Source organism: Dermacentor albipictus, chromosome 1 (assembly GCF_038994185.2).
Source record: "Dermacentor albipictus isolate Rhodes 1998 colony chromosome 1, USDA_Dalb.pri_finalv2, whole genome shotgun sequence".
Lineage (NCBI taxonomy): Eukaryota > Metazoa > Arthropoda > Arachnida > Ixodida > Ixodidae > Dermacentor > Dermacentor albipictus.
In genome coordinates, this window is record NC_091821.1 from 198435127 (window position 1) to 198460853 (window position 25727).

Here is a 25727-nt window from a genome sequence, read left to right on the forward strand (position 1 = left end):
GCGCCCGTGCGATGGTGTCATACCCGGCGAAGAGAGTCGCCGCTTGCGCCCCCTTGCTTGATTGTACAAGGGCACACCTGCTCCCGGTGGCTCGGCTTCGCAGTGGTGGCAAATGCCTTCTTCAAAGGCGAAGGGGGACGATTGGGCTCTATTGTCCGAGGACCCCTTCTAATCCCAGCGGCGTACGACCTTGTTGGCACGTGAACTTGTGGGCTCGTGCGCTCCTCTGGAATGTGCTTTCCTGCTTCTGCATTCCTCAATTAGCTGTGCTGCGATTCGATGTGGTCTGGGGAACTCGAAGTAGCCTCAGGAAACGGCGCCATATCTAACAATGTGAAAAGTGCTTATGTTAGGATTTGTGAAATCTTGAGAATCAAAGCTGTGCTAGATTATTAAGTGTCAACCTCATGCACACTATATTCAAGTGAAAGCGACAAGCGACGCGACAGGCAGACCCTGTCACGCTGTCGCGCTGCAGCAGGGAGCAACCACATAGACGCAAGCGACATTGTGAAAAGTGGGAGCGACAAATTTACATTGTTGTCCAAATAAATACAAATGCCCACGTGTAAAGAAATCACAAATGTACCATGAGGCCAATGTTTTAAACAAGGTGTATTAGATTTAGCTTTAAGATCCTGTCATTGCCAGTGGAAATTCTTACCATGCTGCCAGTGTGAAATATCATGGTGCCATCTGGTGAGCAAAACTCAAAACACTTTTGCAGCTCTTGGTGGGGTCTCAGGCTTAACAGCATCAAAACAAACAACTGATCTCAATAATGACAAGATAACGCTGATACTTTGGCCTCAGCTTGAGATGAGACGAAGGGATGGCTAATTTTGCTATTTATCTGTTGCTGGCACAGTAGAGAGCAAGTTGGAAGAGCGAATGCAGATAGAAGCGAGTGGACCTGTGCGGGCTGGTTGCTGCCATGTTGTTGTGCAATCACGATGTCCGCAGCGGAAGTCGCCGCGCGGACTTCTGTGTGACAAGCGATATGTTCTAGCTGCCAAAAACCTGAGACGCGACAAGGATGGGTCGCCTTCCGGGATGAGAAAACCTGCCGCTTCTCACTGTCGCTAGAAAATTACATGCATGGGGTTGGACTTTTATGGCAACGCAACATGCTGTCATGGTGACAGGAAATGCACTGATGAATGTGGGCCTTTGCTAAAGGACGTATGTCATTGTAAAGGACACTAGTCCTGTAAGGTAGCACAGGCTTTTGCATAAAATATATTTTTATATAGTACAAACTCGTATGGTATGTGCTGCTCCCTGCTAAAGGCAGTATGTGTGTGCGTGTGTAGGCCGAGGAATGCAAACAATAAAGTGGGACATGTGTTCATGTGATACCAGTTGCGAGGGGTCTTACTTATCATCAGTTTGTTGTTTAAGTCTCCCACTTCTCTTTGTGCAGAAAGACAGGGCTTCTTCAGAGGGAGGACATGCATATGAAGTGCCCATGCAAATCATATGTGGCCTAGCACACTGCTTCTCTGAACAATTGGATCCAGGGCTCTGATCATTGCGACAATTAACTCTCTAAGTGCCAGTTAAAAGTATGAAAAACATCTTCCGAGGGGAAAAAAAAAGGAGGGAGGGGAAGAGAAACAGAAACAATGTGTAATCACTAGACAGCATTTAAACTTGACTTAGTAGCAGTCCTACTGATGATGCTTCTACTATATCTGCTGCTAAGTTCTTGTGAATGCAAAGTGTCACCTTTCTCCATGAGGTTGGTTGGGGAACATTAAAATACTGCTTTTGTGTGATAGACTTAAACACACGGTATGACACCCAATTCAACCTACACTCGTGCACACTCCTGACACCAAAAGCATGTTTCCTTTCAGACCTTGACAGTGCTGCTTTGTCCTTCACAACAGACCATGTGCTTTCTTGTTTGAAGCTTTTTGCTTGTCTTGGGAGGAATGTAGTCCATAAAATGTTAGGCTGTTCGATAAGTGAGACCTGTGTGTCCTCGCTCCAGGATTTGCTGAAGTTGGTGGCAACGCCAGGTAGTTTCAGGAAAATAAAATAAGGCAAACATTTGGCTGACTCAACTTTGTCCACTGCCATAGTGAATCAAAGCAGTTGTTGGTGTCATTGACCTCCTAGTCACTTAAACTGTCCTTCAAAGTAACAAGGCCGCTTCCAGTGCTTTCAAGCTCGAGATGATCGCCAGAGCTTGATGACTCGATCACATAAAACATGACTATTGCAGGCATGTTTGACTGTACTACACCATTTATTTTAATACTACTTGCTGGATGAATTTGAAATTGCCACTCTTTGGGTAGCATCATTGGGATGAATTTATCCCCCCTAGTGGCCCTAGAAGGAACTCACCGCAGCTTGGAATTACAGTGGATGAGGTTAGCTCGTGTTCGGAACTTCAAGCGAGTGTTGGAGCACGTGAACAAGTCAAAATTATGCCTGGTATGATTTACAAAAAAATGTCAAGACATATAAAACAAGTTTGGCACTTAGAGGGTTAAGGACCAGTTTTAAATGTCTTTGTTACAACTGTGCTGAAATTTCATACTCTGACCATTCTTCCTGGAAGTACAGAAGCATGCACATGCTGCTGTTCGTGGTTGGATTACTAGCCCCCTCCTCCCCCCCTTGCACACACACAAAGTGGCCTTTATGACATGCACATCTGTAGCACTGCATGATGTGGCAAAAAGCAATAACATTTTTTAACCATAGTGCCATTGTGAAGTAAAAATGTTTCATTTATTTTTAGGCACTGTTCTTTTGTATCTAAAGCTCTCTAACAAATGTTCAAAAGAAGGATTGTTGGCATATGGAGGAGTTCTTATGTGCTGGTAGTTAAAGAAGCCTATCATTACAGAATTGCAGACACCAAACTCCTCTAGTTCGTCGTGCTCCTATTCATGAGCACATGAAACAGGTGAGAATAACATATCCTTTATTGCTTTCAATTGATTCAGAACTGTGTTGGTACAATTTGTGCTGCTCTACTCTCAGTGTGCATGTTTTGCCATTTTACCATCATTACACCAGCAGTGTACAACCTCTGTCTGTGTCTCTCAGATGTGTATAGCTGTGGTTTCTTTGCTTCAGTTTCACAGCTGTATGTCAAAATATTAACCCGTAAAGTGTCTTTTCAGTAGTAATTGGTTCACTTCAGAAATGTGTGTAGCATTGTTCGAGAGTCACTACTGCAGATTTCTTTAAGCAAAATATTTTAATGTTTAGGTTCTTGATGAGTTTATTACTTAGGTATGTCTAGACACTGTATATGGACTTTTGAGTGTGATTGGTCAACTCAGTATCATTATATTCTTTTTTTGTAATAGTTAAGCTTAACTTATATATTGTTTAATAGATAAGATTTAGCTTCAGCTATCATTTTAACATGTAAAATTATATTATTTTGCACTTTTATAATCGTGCATGTTTCTTAATGCCATCATGACTGTGGTTGCAGTCATTTGTACTGCTCTCCATAGAAGCTTTTGGAATGCAGAACTTGCAAAAAAGATTGTTTAGCCCGAGATGACTTGTGCACATTGCAGGTCATTTGCAAAAGTAGGAGGCTGCAAACTTGAAGGGACACTAAAGTAAATTTCATTTCAGGATGTATATTGTATAGCCTATTCTATAATTCACTTCAGCACTATTCTGCCACATTCTAGAGCTCAAATTTATTTTTTAAACACTATTATCGCAGGCACGAAATTTCCATACCGACTTTGCAGGTGCTACTGTGAAATGCTGCACACTTTGAATAATAGTTCTAGTAAAATGCATGCATTTGGTTGATACCCTCATATTATTATCGACTGCCCTGAAACTTGCTGCATTTGCATTTTTATAGAAAGCACAGTTATGTCAGTATTCGTATCGTGGTGCTTAACAAAAATGGACGAAGTAAGTCACAGCACCTGTATTCTCAACTATCTCACCAAACAGCCACTTCACGTGGAACTCTATCCGCACTGTTGGTGTAGTTGGCAATCTTCAACCTAGTTGGTGGCACTAAACCGCCTCACAGATTAACGCATAGTTGTGCAACAAGAACCTGAGGACATTGGTGCTTGGTAGTCTGCATCTGTATATGCTGCAACCTTTGGTGCCATCCTGCTGTGTCGGCACAGCACAGCATTTATCCAAAAGAAAATCTGTGCATCATGAGTGTAGTCGGACCTTGAGGTCATTGTGACTCAAGCTTGAAAATGCCAGCCTTCCTTTGCATGCAAATGTCTCCATTTCCAGCTTTGGTGGCACTAGCGAGTTAAGCCAGCATAATGGAGTTGAGCTTAGCTAGAAAGACAGTATGGTTCCATTAGCACCAGTAATTAATACCACAATTACCTTGCTCATGATTGATAATTGCATGGTTTCAGGAGTGTGGCAGGTACAGGCATTTTTTCAGTGGCCTTTTTATGACACATATGCATTTAAATTAACCTAAACCTATGATATGGGGTGTGGAGGCTTTGGATCGAAATTTTTGGAAGCATTTAAATCAAGCATAAAATTGTCCTTAGTGTCCCTTTAAGCTTCTAAAAAATAGCAGTTTGTTGGCCTTCATGTTCTGAAAACTTCTGTGGTCATGTGTATTCTTTTATTGTACCGCTGTGAAAGTTGCATTGGTAAAAGCTGCTGCTCAATAAGAGTATGCCACTTAAACAAGGAAGGCCTTAGAAAAAAATGTTTTGTCTGTCAGTGCTTGTGTTCATGCATAAATATACTATTTCAACATATGTGCACTCAGATAACACATTGCATCAATAGATTGTGATATGAATGAGTGCATCATTATGTGTAGTTGTTTGAACTGGAACTCAGGCATGTGAAGGCCTTTCCAAATTTGCCCAAAATGTTTGTATCATGACTGTACATTGTGTTTATCTTTGTAGTTGGATGCCTAAGCCTAACACCAAGTCGTCACTCGCTTTTTTCTTCCGTAAAAATATTGCAGCTTTGTCCTAATTGTTATTGTAGGAAATGAGGTCATATTTTAGTGGACCAGCTTTTGTTAGAGAACTGCTTCCTTCCTAATTGCATGAACATTTATGTTCACTGTTCTATTAGTAACATGGAATGAGCATGATACAATGGTAGCTGCAGAAATCTTCGTTGCTTGCCTTGGGCAAGTGTACTAAACTCTAAGCTCAAGAAAGAAATGTAGAGGATTGAAATTTTAATGCGATAAGTAATTTAAATTTGCACTTTTTCCATTTCTTTCTTTGTTAACATTAACGTAGCTTCTTGCATGTAGCCTTTCTTTCTTGCTTTGCAGGAAATAGCTATATACAAGGAAGTTTTGCTTAAGTTCACACATGCCTAACTTTTCTACTAACTCTAGCTAGTTTGTGGCATTTTTTGTAAATGACGAGGATAAAAAGTTGGAAAGCAGTTGATGTATGTGTAGTAACCAGAGAGATTTCCATTTAATTTTCTTCTGTCTGGCTCGTCTGTGTTTAAGCATCATACTAATTATTAAGCTTAAGGCATGAATATTGTGAAACAGCATAGATTATCGTAGCACTGAGTTTCAAGTGCAGTGTGCTTTTCCTGCAGTATGCTTTGCTTTTGCTTACCTCCATTTTTTTGTGCTTCTCTTTGTGGTTCATGCTTTGACTTGCATGTGCTCTCATCTCAATTCCTTTTCACCTATGAGGCATGGCCGCATCTTCCGGTAAGACTCACTGATTCATTATGCATGAAGCATCTTGAATGCATGTTACATGCACTTTTGTATATGTGTTTATTGTGTGTGTTATTTATTTAGTTTTAATGATGAATTGTGTGCATGTGCTAAACTCGTCACTTTTTTTTTACTAGAATGTTATAAAAATGAACAAAGCTTTCAAAGTGTTGTTTCATTTTGTGATTTCTTGTGATAGTTCCTGCAGCGTAGTAAATATAATGTTGTATTTTAAAAATATTTCCTAGCTTCTATTTATTGCCTTGATGCACACCATCTACTTTAATGTCATAATTTGTTTGCACAGCTGCATTATGCTTTTTTAGTGGTGCACATGATCATGAAACTCATTATGTAGCATGTTGTCTCTCTCTCTCTCTTTTTGTGTGTAAAATAGCATTGATCAAGTGAAGATGAAGGGAAACATGTCAAGAACATTCCAGTTTTCTTACAAAATTGTCTATGCAAAATCCTACCGACTAATATAATTAGCGGGTCGATTATTTTAAGCCAAAATCATGCGCAATAAGCGAATTAATGCTGTAAAAGTAAATAGCTGGGCTTGTTGGTTCTGGTTGAGGCTAAACACTGTTCTATGAAAAAAAGACATGGAGGGGGGAAGACATGGAGGGAGGGCCTTTAAGAACAATTGCAGGCAGTCTGTGTAGGCTGCAAGCTTAATGGATTGCCATCTAGGAGGATTTAGTTATGTTAGCAGGTCATGAAAATAACAGCAAATGGGTTGCTAGGTCTCTTGTAATGAATCTGAATATTTCTGCTTTGAGTGTAGCTTTCAGTAATCTTTAGACATGGTTGTTATCCTATCTTGTTGAACACAGAAATAGTGTGGCCAGACTGTAAACTTTGAGCTGCTCATAACTCTTGTTACTTCTTGGACATAACTGTAACTTGCAAATTAGCAGTTACCTGAAAACGGGACAAGAGATGCATCGCATGGGATTGTCATAAAGTTACGAACGCACCTTTATGCTCAAGGAATAGGCTGTTCAAATTTGGTGCCTCAGCTGTTTCAGAAATTAAGGGGGCACTGCGACACTTGACGTGGCAAGAAAAAATTAGCTGTCTGTATGCAATGCTGCCATGAACATGCAAGCCAGTTATTGTTCTGCAGCAGGGAGTCCACACTCTTGCATAAAAGATCACTCGCTCGCTCCTACTCTGTTCAAGGTGCTTTCTATTATGTCCCGTCTATGACATCATAGACCTGTGCAATAGACGCCAGCCATTACGCGATTGTTCAGATTGTCCATGATCCTGGGCTACTACCGACTGAAAGCTGATTGAAAGTTTGTGCACGTGTGCACACCTCTCCAATTCTTTAGCAAATGGGGAAGTGATGTTTCTTAATACATCCTGCCTGTCTTGTCACCGTTCCTTTCTTGCTCTCTAAACCAATGTCAAATGTCTACCTTGAAACGCTACCCTAAATGCACCACAGAAAGAAGAAAAAGTAAGAAAGGAGAAGTCAGGTTCAGAGCATTGCTATTGGTGCCGCTCCTGCCAACAGGAAGCCTTGTGTTGAGAAAGAATGTGGAAAGTAAACATTGCACTCTTTCTATCTTCATTATTGTTTAGGTCCTTTTAAAAAATTTGAAGGTGTTGCACTTACTCCAATGTATTCTCAGTTTTGAAGAAAGGTGTTGTGGGCCCCTTTAACATTTAAATTTACTGCTGGTTATTCGTCTCATTTAAGAACATGTAGTACCTAAAAAGTTGCAGTGCACATCTTTTGAAACTCCCAGATGGTTGTGCAAAATGGCACATCACTATACTTGTATTGCTGAGTCTCGGAAAAATCAATAAATCCTTGCTAACTCGAATTCGCATATCTTGTTATTGAAAGGTCTTGTTACAGAATCACATTTCTGGCTCGCTTAACTTCCATAAGTTCCATGTTTCACGCCTTGTATCAAAATATTTTTTGTGGACTGCCGATATCTCAAAACTTTCACTAATTGGAAAGGGCTGCCACTGATAGGTAACTAGCTCTGTGTGAACAATAACTCCCAACATGTGTCAGACATGGCCAAACCCCTAAATGAAATTTTGTGGATGTAGCAAAGTTATCTTCCATGAATAATGATTTTGTTCTCTGGAAGAATCTGGAATGGGAGGCAGAGCTGTAAAAATTAATGAGATTTCTCTCATGGAATGCAAGAGAGAGGAAAAAAAAACAGTGCTGGCAAGATAGCTGCAGACGGGAAGAGCAGAAGAGAACTTACCGAGATGACACAGATGCTGATGCTGTTTTCCACCGAAGACTTATTTTTAGCAACATCTTGATTGTGCTTTTTTTTTTGAAGATCTTATGTTGCAAGTCAAGTGGAACTCTCCAGTCTTGTGATGAGGAATTGATGGAACTACACACACTGAATGGCAGCACAATTCAATTGGCAGTGTGCTGCAATGACAGGAGTTTAATTGAATGCATACTCATTGGTGATATCTAGGCTCCAGCTGTGCTCACTGCGGTGCAAGTTTGACTCTGATATCTCAGAAGTGCTCTCACATGATGGTATACTGTAGAGGTGTGTGAATATGTGAGCGAATAGACATCCCACATGGCACTGCATCCTTTTCTATTTATGCTTGTCAGGAGCACTTGAACCATAAGTGTTTTTGAGCATGGCAGTTTTGTAGAAATCACCTGGTGCCTTAGTTATATGCTTTGAATTCACAGGTGCACTCTAGTGCTCACCAACAGAAGTGCAGACTGCACCATTCAATTTATACACACATGTCAGCCGCGAGGTTTTCTTTCTCGTGGTTCCCATACTGCATAGCTATTATATACTGAAATGTTTACTTGGAAACTACAATATAGGTGGTTTTCTGGAGCTCCATACTTGCGTAACCTGAATGTCTACATTTTTTTGCTTGTCGATTATGTGCAGTATGAAAAGTGCATCCAGACAGTAAGCAATAGGAAGTTGATATTTACACATGCATGCAAATGCATGCAATATAGAACATTTTATAATTTTGGATCTTTATTCTTTTATAACACACACTATGAGTAAAGATAAATGCCGTCTTTTCACCAAGCAACATCTTGCTTTTTAACTTCAAATGTGTTCTTACTTACGCCTGGCTGGGAAGGTTAATAGGCCATTTATTGCTTTACAGAACCTTGGGACCCAACCTGTGCAGCAGCTTCAAGGCAGAAAAGTAGGTTATATTTATAGCCACATCAGCACATGTGATCTTTGCAATCTTATCTAAAGACTTAAGAGATTCAGGCAAACAAAGTTTGAAAAAGTTGCTTTTGCTTTAGCATGATGATGTTGTAAAGTATAGGTTCTGTAGGTGCAGTGTAAGGAGACCTACATTTCACTGACCATCACCAGTGTGCATATTGCTTGTAAGTGCCAGATTAATAGCTGAATTATTTAGTGCCAAAATTGCCTGAAACGTCTTATGTGCTTATGGATGTATATTGTAGATAAGACCAAGAAAGTGCTGTATTGTATGTATGGCTGCTAAAGGAAGTTTGTTAACTTGGAAAAAGTAAGAGATATCACATGGTAAGTTATGATTGTATGTATAGTTGATGATAGTTGATGAAGGAAATTTGGTAACTTCGAAAAATTAAACATTTGATTGGCCAGTTAATGTGTGCACAATATGAGCCCAGCTAGCTTGTGGAGGGATGCAATGGCTAGGATGACTTATTCTATATTTGACTCTACATCTATTATACCTTGCTGACATTTTACAGCATCTTATAGAGGGCCTTTTATAGAGGGCCTTCTCTTGGAGCATGGTTTTAATATACGATTGTCTTGTCTCACTAGGACGTTTTTTCAGACAGACCGTGTGAAATTTGTCATATTAAAGAGACTGTGAATAAAAGAAATTCTAATTTATATTCGTATTGCGTACTACAAAATACTTCGTTTTTACTGAGGGTAGAGTTTCAGTAAACAACATATTAGCAAAGGCTAGGTGCATGTGTTGGCTCCACACATATTTCCACTCCATGGGCCATCATGCAATAGTCTAGAGAGTAAGCAGGTTTTTAGGCTTGAAGTTGCCAATCACAAAGCTTAGCAAATAAGGAATGTCACTAATACTTTTCTTATTAGAATCTGTCTGGTAAAATAAAGCTTTAAGCACAAGATACGTGAGCATTACAGAGTCACTTGTCCAAGATGCTACTGCACAAAGATGATGTAGTTTCAATTCCATTCATGTACTTTTGATGCGACTAGACTCCAGGTTACAATGGTCTTTGGGCAGCTCTTCATGTTTTAAAACCACCACTACTGTCAGAAAGAGGCATGGTACTAAAAACTACTGTTTTGTTGGCTTCTCTAAAAATTGAAACAGCATAGCAAAACGTGGCTGGAAATACAACACCAACAGCATAGTTTTCCTTATGAGCAATCCATACCTGTCAGCACTGCTCTTGTTTTCTTGCATGTATCCATCAGTTCCTCATGATGCATTGCAGTTCAAATGTGATACCGGGCTGTAGCATCATGCATTGTTTCACAAATGTAACTGGGGTGGGGGGATTGAAATTTTTTTTTTAATTGCTGGCATTTCACAAAAAACTATCATTCCTGTGTCAAAACTAGCACAACATAGTTTGAACAGACCAAGCTATCCATCCCTACAAAAGATGCATTAAAATTAATGTGTTTCTTTCCCATGCTCTGTTTGAAAACCAGGCTTTTTAAGTCTGATACATTGTGATATGCATTCAGTCGTTATTTACTGGTAGTACGTTTCCCTTGTTAAACTGCAGACAAATGCAACGCCAATGGTGGGTACAGTCCTGCAGCAGACTCAGCCAAGTATCAACATTGTGCCTACAGTGCCCAGTAGCACCCCTATCCAAACATTGGGGCAGCCACTGGCACAGCAGACTGTCACAGTTAAGGTATAGCTTTCTTGTTGTTCTTGCGCTCGTGGTCATTATGAAGGCTAAAAAAATGTTTGTTCATAATTGCTTATCTTTGCTCCTAGGTGGCAGCCACTACTACTACAGCTTCTGTTACGCAGCCTCTCACCATTCAAACAACTGTTGCTAACAGCCAGTCTGCTGCTACAACGCCGTCTCAGGTGAGTACATGGTGCTCCGTGTTTTTTTTTTTTTTCTGGTTTGGTTTGGGCTTTATTCAGAAGTATAGAAAGTGTAGTAAGGAGTGTGGTAAATAATTATCTGCCATTAGTTCATTTAAATTCAAGTTGCATGCTTTCTTGCTATATGTGTAAGCTTGATTTTGTATACTTTTGTAGTTTTTCTATATTCAGTTATGTTCTATTGTTTATTTATGTATTTACACTCACATTTATGTAACTTACGCAACATTTTGTGCTCCACTGTAAATTTTTTTTTATCGCTCTGTAAGTAACAAAAGGAAGTCTCAGCCTTATAGAGTCCTTGCCTTTGAGACCTACCTCCTTTTGTACATATTTCTTTTCTTTCCTAAATGTATTTGCACTGTATTAAATAAATAAATTGAATGTGATTGTAGTAGTGAGCCAGATATATATGCACTTTACAATGAAGACAAGAAATGTGGCACAAATGAGAAGGATAAGAATTAAAACAACATGTATAGTGTCACTTCCAGCTTGCTCATTCCCAGAAGGCAGACAGTACATTTACTGCATGCTCAGAGCAACAGGAACGAACGCCAAAGCACAATAAAAATGATTGTACAGAAAACTAAATTAATTCGTATGGAGTGTAGTTGACATTTTCCCATGAATAATCCTGTTTGCAGATAAAACATGCCTCCACCAGCTCATATGTTACAGCTTCTTTATAATTGCAGATAGACATGCATAAACTTGCCCAACAATGTGTTGTGTGCACTGTAAAGAATTGTATTTGCTGTGAATGCAATTTGTATTCCAAGGTCAGTATTATAGATATGCCGTATTTACTCGCATTATGAAGACGCTCATGTAAGGAACGCAGCCCCCACTTTTCCAATCAAGAAGTATATTTATTTTTCCTTTTCTCCCATAATGATTGCACCCGAACTTGCTGCTGTGAAGTAGGAGACACGTGGTACGATTCGGCATCTGATATAGCATCCGGCGAGTGCCATTGTGTCCGACGCCGCATCAGATGCCGAATCATGCTGTGTCTCCTACTTTTATTGCGATAGCAATTATATGGATGCTCCGGGCACATTTTTGCCGTCGTCGTTGTCGTTGGCGCACACCACATGGTGTAGGTGTGAGCGCAAGCGCATGAGGGAAGCCGACGATCGCAGCTCAATCTCGCATGCCGTCTTTCGTCGCTCAAAAGGCCTTGGGGCAGGGAGGATTATACTCTGACAGCAACTGCGTATTGCACAACTGAGCCCGAGGTGTGCCAACGATCACGGCTCTATCTCCTGCGTACAAGGGAAGAAAGTGGGAAGGCAACACGCAGTCTTTTGTCGCGCGCGTGGCGCCGGGAGAGGGGAGTAAAGTGGGGAAAGGGGAGTGTTTTACTCTGGCAGCAACTGTGCATTGCGCGACTGTGGCACGCCCTATCGTCAAAGCTATCTGCATTGCGGGCCGAGTCGATGGCTGCTCATACGCTTGTGCGTGCTATGTTCTTGTCGCTCAGTTTGCATTGAAGCAAACGTTTGCATGTTTATACAGCCGATATAACTACTATCCCTGCTTCGTGTAGCTGTCTACACATTTGCTGTCGCAATCGATGTTTTACATTTAGGGCGAAAATGACTTCTTTGGAGGGGGCCGCAGAAAAAAATATTGCTCGAAATTTTACCCTGCATAATGAACGCACCACCGAACTTTGTGCATACTTTTCGGGAAAAGTGCGTTCGTTATGCAAGTAAATATGGCATTTGTGCTGACATGACTTCAAACACATCGAGGCGACAAACAAGAATGAAGGATAATAAAGACTTCTTATAAGTGCTTGTTGTGTGTAAATCATTCTTATTTGTCTTATTGTGTTTTTAGTGACGTTAGCAGTGCAAACACCTGCATGATTATTAGATACCAACTAACCTCTAGAGCAGGTGTGATCGGTTCTAAAGCTTGGGTCCAGAGCCAAAGCACTTTACGATTAAGTGCAAAGGTATAGGCTTGATTCCTGCTGATAGTTGTTGCAGTCAGAAATTTGTATGAGATAAAAACAGAAATAATGACACTGAGTTTTGGTGCATGTTAAAGAAATCCAGATGGCCAAAATTAATTCAAATTATTCTACTTGACTTTAGCACCCCTCAAAATTTGTATGCTGCTGTTTCCGCACACTGGTTCTGTAAAAAGGATCTCTCTTCCCCACAGCGAGAAATGTCTTCTTGTCTTTCATTGTAAAAATGTAGGATGTAGACACTTCAGGTGCTGGACTATGCTGCTTATGTTTCAGATGTCACCAAACACTGCCAAGAAAAAATGCAAGAATTTTCTGTCCACTTTGATACGGCTCGCTAGCGATCAGCCGGAACAAGTTGCCTCCAATGTCAAGGGTCTCATCCAGGGGCTCATTGTAAGTGATACGTTTACCGTCTAATTTCTTACTTGTTTTGGCCGAGTTGCTTGTAATGTGTCCCTCTTTGTGTTTGTTTACTTCTCACAGGATGGAACGATTCAGCCTGAAGACTTCACAAATCAGCTTCAAAAGGAGCTAAATTCTTCACCACAGCCATGCCTTGTACCTTTTCTAAAAGTAAGTCTTGTGTTTGCAGAGAGTTGTCTTTGTAGGTGTTTATTTTATGCTTGAGATATCGGTATGGTCTGAATGCATACTGTCGCATGATTGCAGACAAATTTCTTGGATGATATTGAAAATGTTATCAGTTTACTGGACATGGCTTTCACAAGTTAGTTACACTTGTATAAATGCACTGAAATTGCAGCACCATCGGTTTCTCACTCTAACACAAGCAAGTGCCCACACTCACACAGTTGAACCTTCATAATTGATCATGGATATAATGAATTATTGGATATAAAGAAAAAAAATTAAAATTTGGTTGATCATGTTTAATTCAATGTAGTATTCTCCTGATATGTGGGATCCAGCGTAGTATTGGTTATAGTGAAGCAAACATTTGTTTGCATATGCTTCATAAATATGTTCTGGTAGTGAAAATGTAAAATACGGCTCCTGACTAATTTTTCAGACCTGCACAATTATGCGGACTTCCCCTGTGGCACCGCCACCTATCTCAAACACCAATGTATAATGGCAACCGGAATTTCAGAAGACACACAGTGTATCGTACATGAACCGTGCACGCAATGCCGCAAACATGGCGGCCATGAACGTAGGTGCCGCCATGTTGACTAGGCATGAAACTGCAACTTTGACTGCTGTCTACTTACGAAGTGGCTATGAAAAAAAATAATTCACCGACCGACAGAGTGGCTGGTGACGAGCTGTCACGAGAAGCTGTCCATACGTTTGCTAAGCTTATCGATGATTGAGTGTGAGATCAGATGCACAATCCAGACTGATGGATGTAGCAGCAAAGTTCAGATCCATGTGCAGTCGTCGTCATGTTCAAAAAGCCTGTCGTTGGTGATACTCCACAATATCAACTTAAAATGGCACAAATGAGACGCGCATGTGCGTTTTGACCTGCGGCTTGGCTTCGTTGGACCACAGTCAGCAAGCCATATGCCATTCTCGCATGATAAAACTGATCGCACAGTTCCATATTCACAGCGATACAGAGCAGATATGTGTAATTTATTGGTCTTGTGCCTCGTATTTACATGGCAAGCTGCCGACGGGCCATCAGAATCTGCAGGAGACCCTATGCTGACCTCTTAGAGACACCTTGCTTGCGTCTTTCGCATAGACCTCATAACAGTTTTTTTTTCAGCAAATATTTGCATGTATAAGAATAATGAATATCAGGTCCTGCAGGTGTTTTTGTGTCAGAAGCAACATTGTTATGACAAAATTCAACTATATATACAGTTAAACCTCGATACAACAAAGTCGGTAAAATTGGCAATTTGACTCGTTACATTGAAATGTGACCTTTTATGCTAATAACTATAGTCGCCGATCGAATTTTCTTGCACTGAAAGGGGGCCACAGAATTTTCCAAATTATCGGGCAATCGAAAAAAGCAAGTTTGAATCAGAAAACAATTCATTTTGATGAATTTGGGAGTCGGCGGCGAATGGTAGGGTTTCATGACACGTTGACGATATCTTCAAATCGGCTGTATGAATTAAGTGAAGTTAGCCACGCTTTCGCGTGCACTCCGCCCCCAACGACTGATAGCGTTGCCCGTACTGGGATGATGCTATCATGAAAAACGCCGGCAGTGGGGAGCGGATGCTTCGCTTCTCGCTCCAACAGGTCACCAAAACTCAAGATTATGCAAGCTCGAATACTAAACGTGCAGGAAGACATATTAGATGATGCCATACGTTCTCAGCTCATCCACTGTTTGCACAGGCGGCAGATTGCCTCTAAAGCAGGGTGCGCGGTGTGTGTGCACCGGGCTGCACTTACAGCCATACATAGCCATGGCCGAGACGCACGCCAACTTACCCTCCCTCCTCCCGCCCCCTCGCGCACACTTGATTGCATTACTGCAAGCTCACTCCCCTCCCTCTCCTTCCCTTTGCTCGCGCGAGAAGGTGACGCTCATGAAGCCACCATCTTTCTTGGCTCACCCTCACACACTTTCACTCGCATCTAAAGCATATAGTGCGCAGAGTGCAATAGTATGTTATCGCACTAGGACTTTATATGGAACATGATGCAGATCTACTTTGGCAGTCGCACTTGTCGCATGGCGTGACTGGAGAAGTGCATTTGCAAGCAATCCCATGCAATTCAATCATTTGACTATTTGCGTTCGCGGAAGTTTACATTTATTGTCTTGGCATTCCTTTGTGGCGGCAGTGAAATTTCGTTATATTGAAATTGCCTACAAACACACTTCATTATAGTTAGCTTCTAAATATACACACCCTGTTCCATGAGAAGGAAACTTACAAAAGAATAAAAATTGGTTGGAGTGCATACGGCAGACTTTGTCAGATCATGACTGGACGCTTACCTCCATCACTGAAAAGAGAGGTGAACAATCACTGCATTCTACCGGTGCTAACATATGGGGCTGAAACCTGGAGGTTTAAAAAGAAGCTTGAGAACAAGTTGAGGATTGTGCAAAGAGTGATGGAATGAAGAATGTTAGGCATAATGTTAAGAGACGGGAAGAGAGTGGTGTGGATTAGAGGGCTCACGGGGATAGGCGATATTCTAATTGACATAAAAAATGAGCTGGGCAGGCCATGTAATGTGTAGGTTAGTAACCGGTGGACCATTAGGGGAACAGAATGAATGCCAAAAGAGGGGAAGCGCATTCAAGGGTGACAGAAGACTAGGTTGGATGATGAAATTAGGAAATTCACTTGTGCAACTTGGAATCGGTTGATGCAGGACAGAGGTAATTGGAGATCGCAAGGAGAGCCCTTCGTCTTGCAGTGCACATAAAATCGGCTGCTGATGATGATGATAAAATACGTAGTGTTCTATGGTAAAGGTAATTCCTTTGTTATATCGAGAATTTCATTATATTGAAGTTCATTATATTGAGGTTTAGCTGTACGTACACTCTAACTTTACTGATTAACTTATATTTAGTTTTATGCTCTGCCATCTTCCATCCTCTATAGAACACATGAACCATTTAAGCATGTTTCTGCATCTTTAATATTCAGTGTTTGTAGTAGTTCTTGACGTTTTATTGTGTATAAATGGAGTTCATTATAGGCTGAGACATCTTGTTGTGTGTTTTCAGAAAAGCCTTCCATACCTGCGACACTCTCTTATGACGAAAGAGCTCACCATCGAAGGAGTGCGGCCGCCACCACAGGGTGCAGTTACGCTGCCGTCAACACCTACCATTATTCCGAATATCCAGGTTGGTTGCACTGGAAAAATTGATTCCCACTCGTGGGGCACATGCTAGTATGCTGGTATGCTAGTAGAGGCACCATTGCCAGAGAAGCAAGTTGATTGTACCTCATTGTGCAGCAAGTGGCTGGAGTGGCGCGGCCAGCGGTACCTCATGCGACGACACAGGTGCGGGTGATGACGCCAACAACAGGTGGCCTGGCAGCACAGCTGGCTAACACAGCAAACATCCAGGGTGTCCTGGCACAACACCAGAGGCTGGTCACGGTGGGCTGCTGTTTAGAATCTACACCCATATTCTTAATTGAATATTTTAGGGGATGCCACATTTAGTGCATCGTCAACTGCACCATTATTTTCACGTCATAGCTATCAAGTACATTGACAGGATACTCGTCGCTCTAGTGAACCGTTATGCATGAGTGTGAAACTCAGGAGATACATTGCCCCTGCTCCAAGAGTTGCAAGACTCCAAATAAGATTTCTAGAAAAGCATTCTTCTTAGCATCAACTTCGAAGTCTCCTTACTCTTGTTCTAGGGTAAACAGAGCAGAAAGGTCAGTCTTTTTGGATTTCTTGAATCATGCGGAAGCCATTGCTAAACAAAGGCTGAAGAACTGGTTTTTTGCTAATTTTTCTGGAAAATTAAGTAACGGAAGCTTGCATAACGGTAGGACCAAATGAAATAAAAATGGGCTTCATATTCGGAATAGGCATGTAAATTTACATCCATTTACAAGTATTTAGCACCATAACATGAAGATTAAAGAATAGAAAGAAAAGTTTTGGTGCAAGATCCAGTACGCTCCTTAAACCCTTAAAAGGCAACTCCAGCATTTTTTTAACCATATTACGATATTATCATCTTCAAATGGCATTGACAGTACTGTCACCGGTAAAGTGGTTTGATTTGCTTAGAAACTTGTCAATAATTTTAATTGACCAATAAACAAGGTACCGAAACCGAAATGGACAGCTGCTTCATGCGGCGCCATAAAGAGTCAGTGACGTTGGATGCTTCACTGGTATAATGTAAACACTCGGTACACATGGTGCTAATGCCATAAAAGTGAAGCTGACTATGTCTTCTGACGAGACGGGAAGCTTTTCCAGCTCTTTCGAACTAAATGGCACCGATTGCAGCAATGATTTCAGCTGCGATTTCAGCGACAATATGAGTGCTGACGGATCACCATTTGCTTTTGATCCGCTGCCACCATGTGAGAAAGCTGAAGTGCCTAAGCTCAATGTGTTGTGCTTCGGCAAGATGAAGAGAAGCACCGGTTATCATGTCTATCAAAACGATGATTGTTGCCCATTGTCTTGTAGAAGAAGTAGCCAGATTTGCTGTTTCTGGGCTGAGTGGTGGTATAGTTTCTGACGTCACAAACACAGAGTGGCTAGTAAAATGTCATATATTTGTGGGCATGAGTCGGGAACCGCAACCAATCTTTAAAACTGCATTCATTAAAGCGTACTGCAGGGTCCAGGCAATACTACGGAAGCGGTGAACTGTCAAATCAACACTTCTGTGCCCGCTGCAATAGCTTTGCGGCTATGGCATTGCTAGAGGTCGTGGATTTGATTCCAACCGCGGCAGCCGCATTTTGCCGGGAATGAAATAAAAAATGCACGTGCACTTAGATTTCGGGACACGTTAAAGAACATCACAGTGTCAAAATTAATCAGGAGTCTGCCACTACGGCGTGCCTCATAATCCGAGTGTGATTTCGGCCTGTACAGCCCCGTAATCCAATTCAATATTTCTCATTCATTGTGCACGAATACGTTTAGTTAGATAACTTTATAAATTTACCTAATCAGTGACATGTCAATGAAAAAGTTGTGAAGAACGTTGAGAAATTACCGATAATAGCATTTAAAGCAACCTAGGATTTGTGAAGACTTTCTTTTTAATGAAAAAGAAAGTTTGTGAAATAAATAAAAATTTAAAAAAAATTCCTGCTGTGACTGTGACAGTGTTTCTGTGGACCAAAGATTGCATCAATATTTAGGCAAACCTCGTCAAATAGAGGCACTGGGAACGAGTGTCCGTGCCTTTTGCTCGATGCCTCAGCAGTTTTTAGCGCACATCTTCAGTCCTTATCAAATGTGAGGTAGCGCGATCTTGTAACAAGTTGGCAAGTCTCTGGCCCAAGTTTGCACATTCATAAAATGCACATTGTACTAGATGTTTCTGCCTGAGGCCACATTTAGTTCTGGTGTGGGGATGTGTTGTCACATGAATTTTTGTTTTAATTTTGCAAGCTTTTTCATGCTATATACACTTTTATCGGTCATTTCCCAACATATTCCACAATCTTTGCATTGGCACCTTGTTGAATAAGTAAGGTAATAAATGTAAGATCATTAAACTTAAATATTTGTTGCTTGTTCACAATGAAAAAAAGAATACTCAACTAGCATTAACAAATGCCTGTCAACAAACAGTGGGCGCTGTTTGCAGAAAGCCCTCGGTTATTTTTTTCTTGGCCACATTTAGTTGGCAGACCGGGTATGCAACTTTGTGAGAAACACGTATGGGTTTCTTTTGTAGCTTCATCATACAGTAGGGGGAGGATAATTTTTCCCTGCAAGGAATTTCGCTCACCTAGCGGGCTTCTGCAGAACTGATTTGCCGTGTTCTAATAGTGTTCTGCAAAATCAATAAAGAACACCTTTTTTTCATCTGCCTTTTCACTCATGTTGACCTTTACCAAAATGCTTGAAGACATGTATTTACTGCTCCGAAACGGAGATTTCATGCTCCATACCTGCTCCAAAGTGCCAAATTTGCTGCTTCCAGGGCTGCTCCAAAACTTCCTTGGCCGCTACCATCCCTGTTTCTTTCAATCATGTAAGAAAAACCTATGCAAAAGATTAAGTGTGCTCCAAATAGCAAAAATTGTTTTTAAAAGTGCTCTAAAGCTTTGGTATTGAAAGGTGGAGCATAAAATTAATTATTAAATGTTTGGCTTTTAGTGCATCGAAAAATAGCAGAAACGACACAGTTACTAACCTTTATTGCAATACCTTGTGCATCATCATGACACTTTATATGACCAATATCTGTGAGAACATAGTAAAAGCAGCGGAAAAGGGAAGACAAGACAAGACAGAGAAATACAGACAGGTGCTGTGCACTCCTCTGTTTTCTGTTGCCGTTCCTTTTGCGCTGCTTTTACCATGTTCTCACAGATATTGGTCATACAAAGTGCTGTGGGAACAGCGAGTTCTCTCTATGCAACTTTCGCTGTAAAACTTGACACTTGTCGTTTTTTGCATATGCTTGGTGTTGGAAGCCCTGTCTAGAAACTGAAATTAAAATTTGTAAAGAGGAGTTCGAAGTGAGCACTTTTCCTCTTTACATTACAGTGGACTTTGCTGGGAAACTGCCTTTCGTGTGATTGTTTGAAGTCCCTCCTCTGAAAACTCGTAAACCAACTTAGCTAGACTGCATTAGGCTAGTTATTGTGCTTTTTCTATGCCTGGTACTTCTTGAATTTCAGTAATGTAGATGCAGTAATGGAGTATTCTTCGATTGTGTGCAGACCCCTTTTCGGAATACTCCCAGATCTAGCTTAACTGAACTGCATTTAGGGGTTGTGCTTTTTCTGTGCCTACTACATTTGACTTTCGTTAATTCAACTCTGACGGGACTGATGAAATTGATTGAATTATCCGATTGGTCGAACTAAACAAGATGCAGAAAAAACCTCAAGACGCACCGCTGATTCATTTGGCAGTATTTGCCGGATTCCAACACACCCCACAATCAAATGCGTGCCCGCTTTCTATATGTCCTAAGTAGAAAACTAACGTAGAAATAACACTAAATCTCCCAAAGAAAGCAGAAATATAACACACACCAATTCTTTAGCAAGAAAAATTGGCAGCAGTCTTAATATGTGTTGCCCCATGGTGCCTGGGCAGGGCGGGGTGGAAAAGAGAGGGGAGCGTTTTTTACAGTCAGCTTTGCCGCAATACATCCGTGTTGTGCGGTTAAGCATACACACGCAGTAAAGGGGGTATTGGTTTTGTAGCAAGCAATTTTCGGCCCAAATTTTTTAAAGAAAAAATATTCTCACATTAGAATCGGGTAAATACTGTAATCAGACATTGTGAGCAATGGTTAGTTCTTGAAATACTTCATGGGGCAGGCCGGCAATGGTCGTTTTTGACGGTAGGTTATACGCGTGTTCAACGAATTCACTTAGGGCATTAAGCTGTGCCGAGAAATTTGACATACGCGGCCACTAAAGGGGTCAGTCACTATTGGGGTCACCATAGGGGCCAGGTGTGTGCATGCTGACTCATCAAGTGTGAATTGTTGAAGGTCAATTTTAGGATCGAAATAAAGCAAGTTTGGACTCGTAGAAATGCATGGGCACCGGCTGGGACCTTAGTTCAGGATCGAATTAACCAGAGTCGAGTTGACGAAAGTCTACTGCACTTACGGTGCAGTAATGTAGACACAATAATATAGTATTACTGTGATTGTGTGCAAACTTTGGAATGATATATGCTCAGTCTAATGTCTTTATGTGTTCTCCAGCCACGACCAGCAACAACAGTTGTAGCTCCTGGTACGAAAAGTTTGTTGGTGGCCAAGACAAGCAACTTGACTGCAGCTTTGTCACCAGCCACAGTTGGAGCATTGCAGACCAAGGTGGCCACACCTGTACCAGCTAGGACACCTGTCACTGCCCTTAAAGAAAAACGTACCTACTCTTCACTCAGGTATGTAGGTGAACTTGTACCGTATATTTTTGTGTAAGGGCCACACCCTATTTGGGTACAAATTTAAGTGGTTGTGGAGAGGGGAAAAGGAAATCAGACGTGCATGCCTTGCATGCCCCTTGCCAAGTGTGCAAGTTTAGGGTGTCTACCAACTGGAAAAACCGGGATTTCTCAGGGATTTTGAATAGTCTGGAATTACTCGGGGAAAGCTCAGGCAATTTATGCTTCTATCTGGGAAAATTAGCTGTAATATTATTGAAAGCAAACGAGAGTCTCGCTAATGTAACAGAGAGGGATCGTAACGAATCGACTTTGACGCCGTGTTGCAGCTGGAGGAGTTTGCAGTGTACAGTTGACGCTCAACTTTTGGAACACGCCTGGTAATACGGATGGCTTCGTGGCACCACCACGTACCCCATAGAGTCAGTGTATAAGAATGTCCGAAATTTCAGACGCAAGAACCCTTCGCCGTCCGATTTTCCGGACTTTTTGCCGTGACCGCAGGACTGAAATGGTATCAATCACTGCTACCACCGCCGCCATTTTGATTATCACGCCACCTCGAACCGGCGCTCTCGCACGCAAATCCACTGGCAGCCGTATCCACCACCATGGCAGCGCTAGGCCTAGCTGCATTGACGTTCGCTATTAAGCTTTCTGCTGTCCGGTGACGTGTTTTTCACCAAATAAATTCGCCGCTGTCAGCAGTGGCACCACATCGCCTTTGTAATCCTCGCAATTGGCTTTGAAGCTCGGAAAGCATGGCGCGTTGCATAATGCCGGGTCCCGGAAGTCAACTTTGCCTCAATACAGAAATGTTATGCAGTGAAGCATACGCAAAAAGTATGCTGTGACGCTTAAGCATGTGAAGGGGTAATTGTCACGGCACACAGTATTATCCCTTAATTATACTCGTGTGCACCCGCCATCTCCTGTCACAGTACGAGCACCAATATGCCTAATAAGTCTACTGGCAGCCCTTCGAAGCTTTTTCGGACGTGCCTGTGGCGATTTGAGCCCTTAAGAGCATTAAAAGACATGCATTAATCTTTTCGGACTGCCCGATTTTTCGAACGTTTTCGCTGCCCCTAGGGAGTACGAAAAATTGGACGTTGACTGTACTACTGACAAGGAGGATGCTTCAAATGGTCCGTGTGGCCAACACGCAGCAGAAGGAGGACGAGAACAGAAAGAACTGAGACATTGAGGATTGAACGGGAAAGGAAGCGTGCCGCCGCCTCTTTGAAGGAGCTTGAGCTCAAAAAACAAACTGTTGGCTGATGCCAAGATGCAGTTGTCCCTCATTCAAACCAAAATAAGCTCTTTAAAGCAGTGAAAGTAAACACTGAGATGTGTATGGGCTGAGAGTATGTCAGGACAGTTGAAATTGACTTTCCAGATGCTGAGAGAGAATCTTAGTTGTGACAAAGTTCAGGCCTCATACCGATGAGCTTGTTATTGGTTGATAGAAATAGCTCATATTCAAAAATATTTACTTATGTATGCATGTCCTTTTCATTCCTATTTGAAAATGTTCGATTCAATTTGGAATGGGTTTTACGATTTTTTTCCTCTGTGCCCTCTGTTTTCTTTTTAAATAAAATAGATATTACTCCTTACTATTCAAACTGGATTAAGTCATATTTTTGTTTTGACATGCTTATTAGAGAGTGACAGCATCGAGCAACATGGTGTCAGCTTGTCTTGACATAAAACAAAGTTCTGCCTCATTCAGGGAATTTCACGAAGGTGCTCAGGGAAAACCTGGAAAACTCAGGGAATTTGGAAATGTCAACTTGGTAGACACCCTCTGTGTACCTCATGAGCCATTGCTGTGTGGCACACACTGTGCTAACTCCAAGGGGTATTTGTGTGATGCATGGAGGTGCACTGCATGGCATATTAAGATCCTCCTCTGTCTATCAGTTACCTGGAAACTTTTTCCAGGTAACTTCCAGGTAAAAAGTTTCCAGGTAAACTTTTTAACTTAAAGCACTGTCATTGCATAATCCATATCCTGGTGCCGCACTGCTTGTCCTGTTCTGCTTTCTCCCTGTGCCTGTTATTACAGTGTCGGAGTGCAAGCTGTTTTCTGGAGATAGTGCCTGCCACTAAGCGCTGCCCTGAGTATGCGTACATTGTGCACTGAGATCTTTTGCACTTTTCATTTACGTTTGTGCAGAGAGCTTTTGTCGCCCCTTGCCTGTAATGTATGTGGGTGCAATCAGCTGTAACATAACATTCCCATTTCATGTGAAAACTGCAGTAGTTTTTTTCATTGTGCAACCATACATATTGTGCGATTTCTGAGTCTGCATCCATGGATGGTTTCCCATATAAACAGTGCACTTACGGTGATCAGAATTCCAGCTGCCCTGGCTCCGTTGTTAATAGCCGGTGATTACAAATAAATAGCAATTGAAGCTAAAAGTAAAGGCTTCCAACGTTGTCGCACATGGTGAAATTGTCACACATGGCAGCAAATAAGTCTGTTTTTCATGGAAGATTCACATTTATCTTTAACTCAATGAGTACTTAGATTTAGGTGCACGCTAAAGAACCCCAGGCAGTCGAAATTTCTGGAGTCCTCCACTACGGCGTGCCTCATAATCAGAAAGCGGTTTTGGCATGTAAAACCCCATAATTTAACTTTTTTTAAACTCGATTATGTGCTGCAAGCAAGAAATTCAAACTCAAATTTAGGAAAGAAGGTACAACCCTTATATGAAAATATATGGTACATTAGGGTTTAAAGGTCGATTATGTGTTGTACTTGAAATGCTGGTAGTCAGCTCTAGTTCAAGCATAACTACTCCTAAGACCATATTGTGCACTATGCCTGTGGTTAAACAAATCATATAGATTTACTGCTTCCACGGTCAATGACAGTGCTGTCTTACTTTGTGGTTAAGCTACAGACGGAACAACCATTGTTGTAACTGAATTGGTAAAGCACTATGTGTGACATAGGAACTTCCGCATTATGCCTATGGCAGTGGCATGCTGCCTACCACTTTCTTTCACTTTGTCTCGAGTCTAATAAATATCATAGAATCAAACTTAAGTTATAGTCTGCCTTCAGTTAAAAGTGCTTTTGTGCATTTTTGGCCTAAACTGATAGTAACTTACTATGTCTAAAAAGCCAGCCACATCCTCTCATTCTTCTTGTTGGTGGGTTTCATGCTCGATGAGGGGTAAAATATGTGAGTCTTAGTGGCTGAAATCATCTTTGCTGGCACTGTCAGCGTTAGCAGCTTGAATTCGATACTAAGTACAAGAGAGACACCATATCTGCAGAAATGTGATGCAAGTTTTTGCTGCTGCTGTAGCTGCTAATTACCAGCTGAAAAGCATTTCACATTTCATTAGGGTCGATGCTTCAAATATGTGAAATCTTGTTCCTCCAATTCTACAGTGTGACTTAGCTGCATGGGGAAACCAGCCTCTTAATGTTCATGGTGAATATAGATGCACATACACAGAAGTGGATGCAGGTCTTTGAGGAAGCAGCTCATTGCAATGGGGAGAAAATAGGTTGCAGTGCAGATTGAACCAACCAAAGAAAGCTTTAGCTTTAAGAAGGCCTATCCATAGGCTTTAGGTCTAGTGGCCTGAGCTGCCGCTGGTTTGCAGTATAAGCTTAAAGGTACTGAAGTCAATTTTAATTGTAGAGAAACAGAACTGCTAGAGTCCTGCAAACACTCTCAGTCCACAGGTTGTTATTGTTGCATGAGAGTTCTTTAGACTAGAAGTAATGTTGCTTGACAGCGGGCACCAGACTGTGGTGCTTAGCATGTCTGACAGTGTGGCTGAAATGCTACTGGTCATTGTAGGGTAATGTAGAGTGGGAGCCGACAGGTAGACTTGTGCTGGTTTAAGCTGTCAAATTAGATGCCTTGCAGATCCCACATTTTATGCCTTTATGTTCTGTTTACTGGAAAATAAAAAGTCTGCAGATATTGCAAAATGAAAAACAAGAAATGGGAAAGAAACATTAAACTTTCATGTGCGTAGTCACCATGAATGCTGTGACCTTTCATGTGAATAACTGAAAAGCAAGATATTTCTTGTAAGTATGAAAAATACATAAAAGTTTTAAAAATTATTGATCGCACTATCCTGAATGTGTAGGTGATGCTGTACAGCTCTTATGATGAACCTCTTGGTTCTGTGATGCATGTCTAATAACTTGTGAAAAATTTTGTGAGCTTTTATTTCAAATGAAAGGAAATAATTCTTCAGATTACTTCTGTATATAAATTTGCTAGTTGATGCAATGTTCACAGGGATGTAGAAGATGCACTTGAGAGAGTCACTGTACTGACTAAACCTAGACTCAGCCAGTGAAATCTTCAAATTGATTTCTGTAAGGGCAAGGGAGCAAGAGGTAATGTCCACAAGTCCTGAACA

At 41.3% G+C, this 25727-nt stretch overlaps 1 protein-coding gene across 9 annotated transcripts in view; it reads left to right on the forward strand.

Moving 5' to 3' along the window:
- LOC135903131 (transcription initiation factor TFIID subunit 4-like) overlaps positions 1-25727 on the forward strand; it is a 109912-nt gene that overhangs the window by 48306 nt on the left and 35879 nt on the right. For 6 of the 9 annotated variants that reach the window (XM_065433519.1, XM_065433521.1, XM_065433523.1 and 3 more), the window contains 11 exons: positions 2864-2923; positions 5663-5680; positions 8837-8878; positions 10461-10595; positions 10682-10777; positions 13059-13178; positions 13269-13358; positions 16462-16584; positions 16698-16844; positions 19384-19434; positions 21133-21317. In XM_065433519.1, the coding sequence (XP_065289591.1) occupies positions 2864-2923; positions 5663-5680; positions 8837-8878; positions 10461-10595; positions 10682-10777; positions 13059-13178; positions 13269-13358; positions 16462-16584; positions 16698-16844; positions 19384-19434; positions 21133-21317 (1067 nt within the window). The remainder of the gene's footprint in view (positions 1-2863; positions 2924-5662; positions 5681-8836; positions 8879-10460; positions 10596-10681; positions 10778-13058; positions 13179-13268; positions 13359-16461; positions 16585-16697; positions 16845-19383; positions 19435-21132; positions 21318-25727) is intronic. The other 3 variants (XM_065433522.1, XM_065433528.1, XM_065433520.1) reach the window with 2 other exon arrangements.